At 36.4% G+C, this 12,217-nt stretch overlaps 1 protein-coding gene across 1 annotated transcript in view; it reads right to left on the reverse strand.

The window, feature by feature from the left end:
• Nucleotides 1–12,217, reverse strand: part of MYO3B (myosin IIIB) — a 213,236-nt gene that overhangs the window by 67,261 nt on the left and 133,758 nt on the right. Inside the window, exons 26-27 of the mRNA XM_075028469.1 lie at nucleotides 10,187–10,264; nucleotides 8,144–8,349 (exon numbers count right to left, since the gene is read on the reverse strand). Of these exons, the coding sequence (XP_074884570.1) occupies nucleotides 8,144–8,349; nucleotides 10,187–10,264 (284 nt within the window). The remainder of the gene's footprint in view (nucleotides 1–8,143; nucleotides 8,350–10,186; nucleotides 10,265–12,217) is intronic.

The following is a 12,217-nucleotide window of genomic DNA, read 5'->3' on the forward strand; positions in this document are numbered from 1 at the left end:
ATAGAAAGACTGAGGGTTCTCCGTCAGTGAAGATAAAGGCCAGCACTAGGAGGGTAGGCAGCACAATGATACAGTGATACTGACTGATTATTGAAGCTGAAAGGCTGCCATTGTGTGTGAAGAATAAAGATTGGTTTACAGTAAAAACAACGCTCATATCAATCTTAATTTACAGACAGCAAGATGTTCAGACTTCATGAGTACCCACTTGTGTTTCACACCTCCACATATGCATAATTAAAGCAATTGTCGCTGCTATTGTATTGGCAAGGATTTTATCAGTGCTGATGGTTAAACAGAACTAGCAGCTATTTTAAAGAAAGAACAAGTGAATTACTCCTGATATGAATGTAATAGTTTTCTTTACTCACAAGGATTTCTGTGGTTATGATTAAGTCATTAGGCATGATGTCTTTTTCCTGTTTCACTGGGATAAGCAATCAATTGGAACGATTATGATCAATTTTAGTGGCCTTTGGAGCCGGCCCATACTAAACAACATTGACTTTTCTTTTGTCCACATTCCCTTGCAAAGAACAGCCCTTAACACTTATGTGAAATAACATTATTGTGCAAATAGTTAATGAAAAAGGGATGCAAACATGTTTCAACTGAATTAAGAATGAATGGACCAATCCCTACCTGTAAAGCCACTATGCATTAATGAAGAATGGTTCTATAGTATTTAAGTAACTCTACTTGCAAAAAATTAAGTAACAGCGAGAACATGTGCCAGTTAGTTTACAAATTTAAGGTTATTTTAGCACAAGTACATTGTCAGATGGTAGCAACTGCCACCTCAGCTCTCATTTACGAACCACCATGTGTTGTCTTGGTCTTTATTAAGTTATACTTCTACCAGTGCTACTCTATTTACATTGTGTTTGAGAGGAACTGGCAGTTTGAGCAAACCATTCTCTTAATTATTAGCATGGGGAAGAGCCATCAGATGTTCTTTAAAACATAAAGAGAAGAATCCAACCAGTGAACCTCAAACACAGATTCCTCTGTAGCCACATAAAGGCAAGAAAATATCCCACCTCATACTGAAGAAAATATGGAGAAGCAATTAGAAAGAATGGAATAGCGCAAGACTTTTTTTTTTTTTTTTTTTTTTTTTTAGAATTGGGAGAATATGATTTTCAAATATTAGCTGTAGTTATCTCTATATATTAGCTCCAGTTGTCATAAGAAATAAAAAAGAACCAGTAAAATAGTCAAACAAGACCAAAGGGGAATGAAATTATGTCTGAAGACAGAAGCATTGGCATCAGTCCTGGACCAGAGACTCAGATATTCACCAACCGGAGACATTGCCCACTCTGAATAATGATAGGAGATTATGTATTACTGAGTTATTTTTAATGCAATTACTTTCTCAATAACATGATATTGCAAATTCTTTAGCCAAGTCTTTCAAAATACTGAGTCATGCCATTTAGTACATATGGAGAGACACAGTGCATTTTAAAAGAAAAAAAGTATGTTTCCTCCACCTTATTACTGAATGTAATGATGGCAGTTTTCACAAGACAAATGGTATTATGAATTGCACTAATAAAACTCTGATTTAAAATATACATATCACAAACAATTTGTGATATCATGCAATTTCAACAGATACTTGACAGACACATCAGGGAAGTTGCACTAAGTAAATTACTGTTTGCTTCAAAAGCCAGTTCAGATAGCCATGTTATTTACACGTGTATGTAACTTAAGCAGTTCCTTTCCTTAGAAGGAAGGAAGGATTCAAGTGAGTGATATTAGTTTTCTGGTTGTTCATACATCTTTTAAGGCATGTTGTAGTTGGGAGTTTTAAAACCACACAAGTTTTTAGATAGCACTGATGCAATAAAATAGTCAAGGGGGATCTCTTAATTTTTGAATCTTACTATCTTAGCAATGACATTCTAATTACTGAGAAGTTGACTTCTTATTTGTGACAAATACCTCACTAAAAAGTATTTTTGAGCTATGCAATTTACATGCCTGACTATACCATTTTGTTTATGACACACATCAATATCTTTCAAATGTAGCACCCTCTCCATTAGCACACTCTCATGATCTAGAATGTAGTTGCTTTTGATACTCAAAAAAACCCCCATAAATAAAGCAATGTCCATTTTTCTTACCTCAACAAATGTTTTTATAAATCTACATTTATCTGTCTTCTAAGAAAGCAAGCTATTCAGAATGACAGTAACTTTACAAACTACGGGAATAACTTCAGTTTCTGTATGTAAACATATTGCCTCCCAGTATTTCATAAAAACTTCCTCTAAATGGTGTTTTTCCAAATGTTTCGATTGATCCAACCACTGCACAGAAAACTCCTGTAACTGGTTAAACGCACTGGGATGTCGGATTTTCAACATCAGGTCTTCCTGTTCCTTTATGTCATCAAAAATAAGGCAGAAATGACTCTACTCATCAGAAATAAGGTCTAGCACTGAGAGACGGGCAATTTCCAGAACTGCTTTTAGAGTTTGCATTCTGCACAGTAAAAAGTCTCTAGATTAGTGTTCCAAAGCTCAAATCCATGCATTTTTTTAAGCAAACACTTTGTTTTCCATCTGGTGCCTGCTTTCACGACTGAATCATGTAACTACAGATGCGCAAGTAGTTTGACTCCAGGTGCTCAGGATAACTGCATGGCAGCACAGCATGGGCCACATAGGGTCATCCAATTATTTTACCTAATCTAAAATCTTTGTACAGCAATGGACCATATGGGATATTTTGGAGGAAGGTAAAACGTTTCACCTTAATGTATCTGGTAACAGTGTGCAAATATTGTACATGGTGAAATGGTAGAGAAAACGTCTGGGAATGCACACAAAACTTTGGGGTATATGCAACTACAACTGTTCATTTTGATTTATTGGCCTAATTTCACTTCTGTCATACTTATGTAAATCTCCTGCACAGAGATCACAGTGACCTCTATAACATTTCACCAAGAGAAGAAACCAGATAATTGCAGAAAAGCAGAGCGAGAAATCACATTTGTTTCCTGATGAGATGAAAATTTCACAACTCTACTTTTTTATTTCCATATTTGCATTTGTTATTCCAGCAAAAAATGCAGTAGTCTGGAATACTTCAGTGCTCTTTTATGTTAAGCCAATGCTTTAATTTCTATTTTTAAAAATAAAGTTTATAGTCCTTCATGTGTTGTTTCATGTTTGTGCAAAAATACGTTATTTTCTCAGGTTATACATCCTGCTTGAAAATCTCCTACACGTGACACATATTCATCTCCACGTTTCCTAAAAGTACTTGACTAATCACATTCTCACTAGCAGTAAGACTAAGTAAGAGAAAAGTAATTTCCCCTCAGAAGAACTACTTTTTCAGAGCTGATGAAACTCTGAAATTGCATATTTCTTAACCAATGGTTCTTACACGGCACTACAAACTTCATGGACATGAATAGTATTCCAGACAAAACATACATTAAAATGGGATTAACTGTACTTAGTAGTCGCTAGGCTTAAACCAACATTTTTTAAAAGTTGAATTTATCCCCACATCAACAATTGCAAAGCTAGGACATGCAGAGTTAAGGTTAAATGTTAAAGACATCCAAGTATGCCAAGATATGGAAGACTTCAGAATGATGCAATGCATTAACTAGCTGGTTATGGCCAAGGTATTTTACTGTTGGTGGTTTTAGATTAGATAAACTGATTGTAAACATATGGTTCAATTTCTCTCCTCTCCTTAAAGGGTGAACTGTGGAACTGTTCAATAAATAGCATTTAAACAGCACCATTAACTACTATACCAGTGTCTCTTAGTAAAGTTCCCTTCACATTCCAGACTTAATGGCAGCATCATTTCTACACAATTAACTCAAAAAAGTAATGATTAACCCTTTTTCTCTTTAAAATAAATCTTTGTACTAAAATATACTGGCCTGAGGTGGAGAATGGATAATGATATGTGAAAAGCATGAGGTGCAAGAGTGCAAAATCCCTTTCTAGCCAGACCCCCAGCAATAGTAGAGAGATTCTCAACATTCCAAAAGACGTTTGTTCCTCCTCATCCCTGGAGTTGGAAAATTTAAAAAAACCCCACGTTTTTCTTTAGTTAGCAATGAAAGAGCCATTAAATAACTTTCAAAAATTCCTAACTTGTATTGGTTGTATCTCACCTCTTTCAGAAACTTTCACATCTGAATTCATACAACTAACTGCATTTGACTCTGTATTGAGAGTATGAATGAAGAAATGTAAATGAAAAATGGAAAAACATCTAAGATAGTCTTGAAATTCAGTAACAGATACCTAACACTCATGCTGTAAATCATCAGATAAACATATCTGATCACAGATCACAAAAATACTCTCAGAATGGCATAATTTGGACCATTCTGCATATACAGTTCAAAAGGGGTTAGCAGACTTTTCACCCCTAGAGGTTTCCTATCTTCTCCATCCTGCAGCTGTTTACCAGTGGTCTGTGAATGACAAAAGTCTAGAAAGTATATGTGGAAAGTAAAGTAGCTTACCATATTTAAAATGTACAGAAACATTATAAAGATCTGGCAAAATCTTAAGGCTACTGAAACAAATAACAATCATTTCCATGCATAATAGTAAAATAAAAATATGGGAGATGTTACAGTTTTGTTTCCAGAAATCACTTAAGGACTTTGGTAGAGTGCACTGTGTTAAAAGTAAGCTTGCATTAAAAACATATCATTTGAAAAGCAAGCATTTCTTTTCTCTGTAGCAAACCTGTTGACTTCTAATTTAATTCAGTGCTTCCCTGATTTCGAATAATAAACAAGTCTATCACCACTGAATTTTGGGGGTTATAAGAAAGCATGTACTGAGGTAACAAGTTTTACAGGATTTTGCAATATTCGACCAGGTTTTTTTCCTAGCTCCACTCAACACAGAATGTGACTCATTAAGGTCAATGAGGCTTTATATGGTCATGAGAAATGTAACACTGACAGTTTGGAGACTGTGTATACCAGGTGTACCAACAGTGACCTTATGCAAATTTGCACTGTGAGACTGAAAAAGCAGAACAAACCTCACTAGGATCACTGTTACAGTAATAGCACTGGTATTGCCATGAGTGTATGATCTCAGTAATATCATCTGGCTCCTGTGGAGGAGGCAGTGCTTATATGAAAAGTGTATCCTGCATCCTAATGCAGTGCAAAGAACTTTAATGCAGAAAAACAGGCAGAGAAGAATTAAAAAGCCAATCCTTAAATGAAACTTGTACAAAACTTCTCAACACGTTCCCATGTGCTAATGAGGCACTTCAAGCATTTAGCACCAGCAGACTCTCAAGTCCCTTATTTTTCAACCCATGGTACAGTATATGCCACATTACATAAAAGGTACATACAGCTGGGGAATATGTGGTGAGGACACACCTGCATACAACATCAAGTCATGTGAAGCTCCAGGTGCCTGGGCACTCAGATATAGCAAGGAGTGTCCCATCCAGTGGGACTTTCAGTGCAGGTCCCTGCTAGAAAGCACACCTCCCTTAGCTGCCGTGCAGTGCACGGTCACTATGTGGCCCCACAAGCCAGGCACACCTGGTTGCCTGATCAGGTTACTAACCTGTGTCTGAAACCTGGGGATTCCAGCCTGAGAAAGCATCTGTGCTGCTTCACAGCAAACATGAAAGACAGACACATGATGGCATGGAGTTTGAGACAAGGCCAACAGAGACAAAGTGCCTAAGACTTGAGAGGTGTACAGTGTTTACAGGGGCTGCAGATTACAATTTCCTACTTTAAGAATATGTATACTTATATACATAAAACAGATGGTTGTATACTTGGCTGAAGAAACATCGTGTGAATGAGTTACAATTAAGTCCTCTTCTCACCATCTGTTTTTTAACCCAATAAACTACCTCCAGGTTTGCAACACTGAAATAATCTGTTCTACATGAAAACAGAAGACAGTAAAGAGTAACATTAGACAGAGCTTTATCTTTTGTTTACCTCCCACCTGATAAACCCTGAATGGTTCTGTTCCCTGCCTTTGATTGTTTTGTCCTCATATTTCCTGCTAAGAGTTTACAAAACAGCATTATTGAACAGGCAGATAAGAAGCACACCTATTTGTTTAATAACATCAAGGGAGAAAAAGTGCTGGCTCATCCATTTTGTTGTTCAGTTGCTCAAAAGGATCAAAATACCAATTAACTTGCTGGCTTAGAAAATCTTTGATATCCTCACATTTACTGACATTTTGAAACTCTTGTTCATACTTGCCTAATGTCTTTTTGATTATGAACAAAGATGTGCCAATCTGTTTAGCATTTGACCTGTTTTCTCAAACATTTTTATGTATTCAACTGCTTCCTAAAAACACTTGACTAGTCATGGCTGTAAGTTGAAGTAAAATGTTTCTTGTTCCATTGATAGGTTTATTAACCATTGTTTGTTTGTTTGTTTGTTTTCAAGAGCAAAACAGAATAGAATTTGTTTAAAAATGAAGCATGAACCGAACAAAGGAGCAAGAACATCTCCTCTTTTGCCCCCCATTTATATTCTGAACTCAGGAAGTCTTCTATGCTGTTGGGCAAATTGCTAAATCTTGCCCCACTTCCCTTGTCACATTGACTTTCTTTCCTGAAAGAATTACATCAAGTTGGACTAAAAACTTGGGGAGTATCTGACAAGATGTTAAACACAACTTGCCCTTATCTGCAGGAATGAAAAGCTACAGTCAGCGCTGCTTTTATTACCATGACTTTTCAAGTTCAGTGTACTTTTGAATGAAAAGAATCTACTGATAAGAGGAGGCCTAATTTCCTCTCAATTTACACTAATTTCAGTGGAGTTAATCTTAGTTCACTTATGTGTAAATTGGATAGAAGTTAAGGTTAGTAATTCTGCCTTCAGCCTTTTAAAGATGTTGCAAAGATGTGTTAGTGATCACAAAAATTAATCTCTCTTAAACCTGCTTTAGAATAGTGTGACCTTACTAAGATTAGTCATGTATAACAAAAAAAAAATTGGGGGAGATCATGTCTGAAAATTAAATTGCTTTTATGGACAAACAAACATGTTAGTTATCCTTCCTGGGATATATATCTCTAGTGTTTTCCTATTACATATTCCTTTGGCATACTAATATATTACAAATCAGAAAATTTCAGAATTTTTCAGAATGAATTAAGCTATGGTTCAACATCTCTCTACAAAAGGACCACAGATTTCCAAACCCAAATGACTGATTTACACACGCAAATTTACCCAATCTCTGGGTTTTAGAAAGGTCTGTGAAACTTTGTGTCTCCTCTTTCTCAAAAACATAATCAGCTCCTTCCCTCTAGCATCATATGTATGACTTGCTTTCAGTAGATTCATTAACTCTATATTGTCTGGATGAGCAACCTCCAGTTCAGAAAACAGCACTAAATGCTTGATTTAGCCATTCACTACTTGTTCCTACTGTTGAGTAGTTGATTGCTTAACGGTACTGCTTCTGCTCCTGCTCCATTATTGAATTATCAGTCCTACAGACTGGAAAACAGTAAATACTACACACAAAAAAAATTAAATCTAGAGGAAACCATAATGATCATATAAACATATTGCCATCATAAAGACAACAGCATTTCCTGAATGAAATTCATAACTTTTTGAGATTGAGAATAGTATTAAAGTCAGTAATAGTAGCCATGACACGGGTTCAAGTGAACAGAGATCTGGTTATAATTCGTGGTATCTCCAAGAGAAATGACTATGAGGCTACAAAGCTATTATGAGGAATATTTCTAAATCTAAAGCTTTTACATCAGTTCATTCTTAAGCATGCATACATTCTTCATACAATGGCTGAAGGTCACTGACATTCCAAAGCCTTGTATTACCTGAGCGTGATGCATGATTTGCACTTGTTGCCTCTGCTGAGTGAACCATGGGGACAGGCTTGCTACTGAATACTAAGAGCTCACTGCTGGTCTCACATTGACTTTTCTCCATTAGAGCTCAGATATCTCATGTAGTCTTTATCTCTGATAGTCACTGCTCTCATTAGAGAATCAGACCATGTACAAACCAATGTTTGTAGAACGTTCTGTACTTAAAAATAGAATATATTTTATTGAATGGAGTTTTAAAACAACAGCCATATTATAGAAGCCTTACCTTTTCACAAACTCTTCAAAGAGGATGCGATGAGAATACCCTTTTTGACGTATTTTGACAGTTTCCAGAATTCCAGTGTATCGTAGCTGCAGTAGAACTCTCTCATAAGAAAATGTCAGTGCTTCTCGATCATCGTTAGGTTTAATGCAGCGGATAAAGTGAGGCTGTCCAACAACCATTTTGGATAAAAGATCCATGAGGGAATACTAATGAGGAAAATAAAAAAGATGCACACAAAACTGCAATCCAACTACTTAAGCAGGAGATATGTATTTGTAAACAGTATGTAATGCTTGATTATATTTTAATCTGTAATGTTAGCCTGCATTGACGTTTTAATAATTTTGAAGCTTTTGGCTAAAACCCAGAACCTATCAAAAGTTTTCAATTGTAAAAAAAAATTAAATTATTCTAGTTCTTATTTCTTACTTCTTACACCTTTCTCTTTGTCTCTCCTTATACCACATTTCTGTTGTTGAAGAAGGCCCATATTAAAAAAAAAATTAACTGAAAAATGTCCTAACTATAATTCTACTGTAGGCACATTTGACAAATCAAATATCCCCAACAGAAGAACAAGCTTTACTGTGAAACAATCACAGAAAATCATGGGGAAAGGGTTGCAAAAGGTCATCAGTTCAGTCCTCTGCCCAAGGAGAACACTAGATGTATCTCTACTATTTCAGGAACATCTCTGTTTAATCCATTTTTCGGAATCACTGAGGATATAGACTGCACAGTCTGCCTGGACAATCTATTGAAGTGCTACATTATCATGACTATTCATAATGTTCTTAATATCTAACCAAAAGCTTCCTGCTGAAACATAGGCCCATTACTTCTTTTCCTGTCTACTCTGGACAAGGAAAACAATTTATTCCATTGCATTTTACAGTAAAATGAAAAAGTGTGATCAGATCACATTATCTGCTTTTCTAATGATTCCTCTGAATACTGATACTTTTGCTCCATCCTCACCTCATTAATCCACTGTACGATAAGTATTTGTTGCAAATATACTCAATCTCAAAATCACGTACAATTCCAAGCTGACTGCGGTCACTTTGCTGTAGGCTGCATCCATATTATGGCATAGTTTCACACTCACTCCCCCACTCCCCACCCCCGCCTTTTTTTTTTTTTTTACCGTTCCTACACAGCTGACATCTGCATAGTTCTTTGCAAGACCACTCTAAATCCACACTTGTATTACAAGTCTGAATGTGTGTCCTTGTACCCTCCACACTGGGGCAACATCTCAGTATACATCAGCTTCCTCTCTGCCTTTCCTTACACTATCTTGCACGAAAAAGAAAACAGGTATTCCTACACAGCATGAAGCTTTGACCCACACTGGCTAGCACAGCCCTGTGAACTTCCATTCTGCATGGTACAAGTGCAGCCTGAGGACCAGCTGCTCAAAACTTTTCCACTCTCCAATGACCACAAGAAAAAACACTAACCAACAGCCTTGGATTGGTGTGGGGGTTTTCTGACTCTTAACCTTCCAGTTCTAATATTCTCAATGCCTTTTCCTTACCTGTTTGATTTAAACACACAAGCAGAATATACATTACCCCAGACAGGATTACTACAGATAAAATGGCAATTCATATGATTTCTAACAGTACTTCCAAAAGATGGATTGTTTTTACTTATTAGCACAAATGACAAATCTTAATCTTTAAAAGTAGGTATGCCTGAGCTTGTGAAAAAATATGAAGGCTTTAGTAACGACAGCTACTTTATTTGCACAAAATCAGTCTTCTGTTCATAAAGAGGCCTGTTCTAGACCTCCAGCATTTTAGATGGAATTAGTCTAGACTCTAGATTCTGTTATCAATGTACTCAGCAAAATTATAAAAGTACAAGTATGAGAAACAAAAAGAAAAGGAGCAAAAGAAAATTTATGAGTCTACAAAGGCCTCACGACAGAATAAAAAAATTCTCTTATTATTCTCTTTGATCTCACAATCGCAGAAATATTTTAGATATATCTATTGTTCTTCACCAAAATGTTTGTTTACAATTTAACTTCTGTACCCTAAAATAGGAAGCCATAGTTTGCCGCTTCATGTTAGTTGTTTCCTCAGGGTGTCGCATAACCTCCATTGTGTCAACCTGGAAGACAAAACTCAGATGTTAGAGCTGTTCCAGAAATACTGCAGACCCACCCCACCTAGCCCATGAAAGCTGGCTTCAGTATTTGTTATGGTCATTCCTTCAGGTGTGAGTACTTCAGAATACATTATCAGAGGTAGGAAGGCCAGCTTCTAACAGATGCAGGACACACACTGATTTCAGAGCGCTGTAAACGTTCCGAATGATTTCACACTTTTGTTATGATAGTATAACATTCAGCCAATGAAGCAGCTGTCGAGATGCAATACCTTATGAACTGATTTCTATAAAGCATTCCTCTTATCACTACCGCAATGAACTCTGTCAGGTCTTATTTTCTATATAAGAACAGTTACCATTTTTGTAATGACCAGGAAGTAAATTGAGCTGCCTCATTTTGCTCACGTATGGAAAAAATGTTGTCAGGTAACAAGCAGCAAACAAAGTAGGTAATCTCAGAATGTATAAGTCTTTTCCTTTTTACTGTTGTGGTTACTATTAATTACTTTAAATTGCCTTTTTGATGCCAATAATTTCAGCAATCTTACTTTGCTGAACTGCCATAGCTTCAAATACTGCTTTTTCAGCATTTCAGAAGAGTTATTTTTAGAGAGTATACATGGACAGCAAACATATTGCTCCTTGTATATTTTAGTTATATTGTCAGTACAGCTGTTCTTATCAAAATCAAACCAGAATTTATGAATGACTATAACCATGGTTACCAATCACAAGCAGATTGTGTTGCTGTATTACAGCTCAACAAAATTAAAGAAAATCAACTAGCATCCTGTTTGTATGGAGCATTAACAACATTTTAGCATTCACTTGCTTTGTGGCAGTTTACCATCTGCTCTGACCAGGTGGCATTTGTATAAACCAGATAATGCTGTTGTCAGCACCTGTGCTACACTTCCTGGACTTTGCTCCATACGATCATTTCCAACACTCACTGACTTAAGACCACTCTTCTGAACACTAAAAGTAATTGCTGAAAGATTACAGTTCTCAATAAGGTAACTGTGCCTCTTACCTTCAGGAGATATTTAGGAGACTGCATGCAAAATATAAAGGAAATGAAGCACTAAGTAGTAATAGATCAAGGAAATGGATTTTGTGTTGGAGAAGAAATCAAAAGAAAACTTGTGAAGACAAGATTCAGAATACAGATGGTGCAAAGGGAGACAGATTTCCATAAGCGTGACCATAAAAATTTCAGTTTGTTTTTGTAATCTGTAATGTTCTAGCCCAGAGTCGTGTATATGCAGTAGTACGCATCTCAAACTAACACATGGGGGGGGTAAATGCAGTTTGATTTCAGTTTTAAGGATGTTAACAGAAAACTCTGTAATACATCCCAGGAAAAATGCCTTATCACCACAGATAACATCAAACACCTTAGGAGGTCACCTGACAAAGTAAACATCAATGACCTAATCAGAATAGCAGGCACGTCCATGGGGAAGGATATGGGAACGTTTCAAAACAATCTCGGCAAGACAACTGCTTTTTGAGAATTGATATCTAAATCTCTGGTGAAGGTCAGGTAGAAGACAAAAGCCACGCCTGTGAATATTGACAGTAAGTTCAGAATAACTGGTAACATTTAATGTTAAATACAGGCAATTTAATCATAAAGAACACCAAATAAAGAGCAAAAGCAAATAGTTTGAAGACTGCACTGAAACCCAAATGCCCATTAATTTGAGCTTCTAAATTGGATTCTTGTCTGTCTAGGAAAGCAGAGACTCTTAGTGATATTGTTGGAGGTTCAGCAGTCATGATCTCTCAGTCATATCTGGAATATCTGCTGGCCAATAAAAGGTGAGCTTATGCTCTACCTTTTGGGCAGTAGGATACTGTAAGCATCTCTTTTTCACAGCTGCTTATTTTCACCAAACCTGTGGAATCTTATGATCTTTGAGATTGCCACTCTGTCAAATATAGTTTACT

This window comes from Buteo buteo, chromosome 5 (genome assembly GCF_964188355.1).
Source record: "Buteo buteo chromosome 5, bButBut1.hap1.1, whole genome shotgun sequence".
In the NCBI taxonomy this organism is placed as follows: Eukaryota; Metazoa; Chordata; class Aves; order Accipitriformes; family Accipitridae; genus Buteo; species Buteo buteo.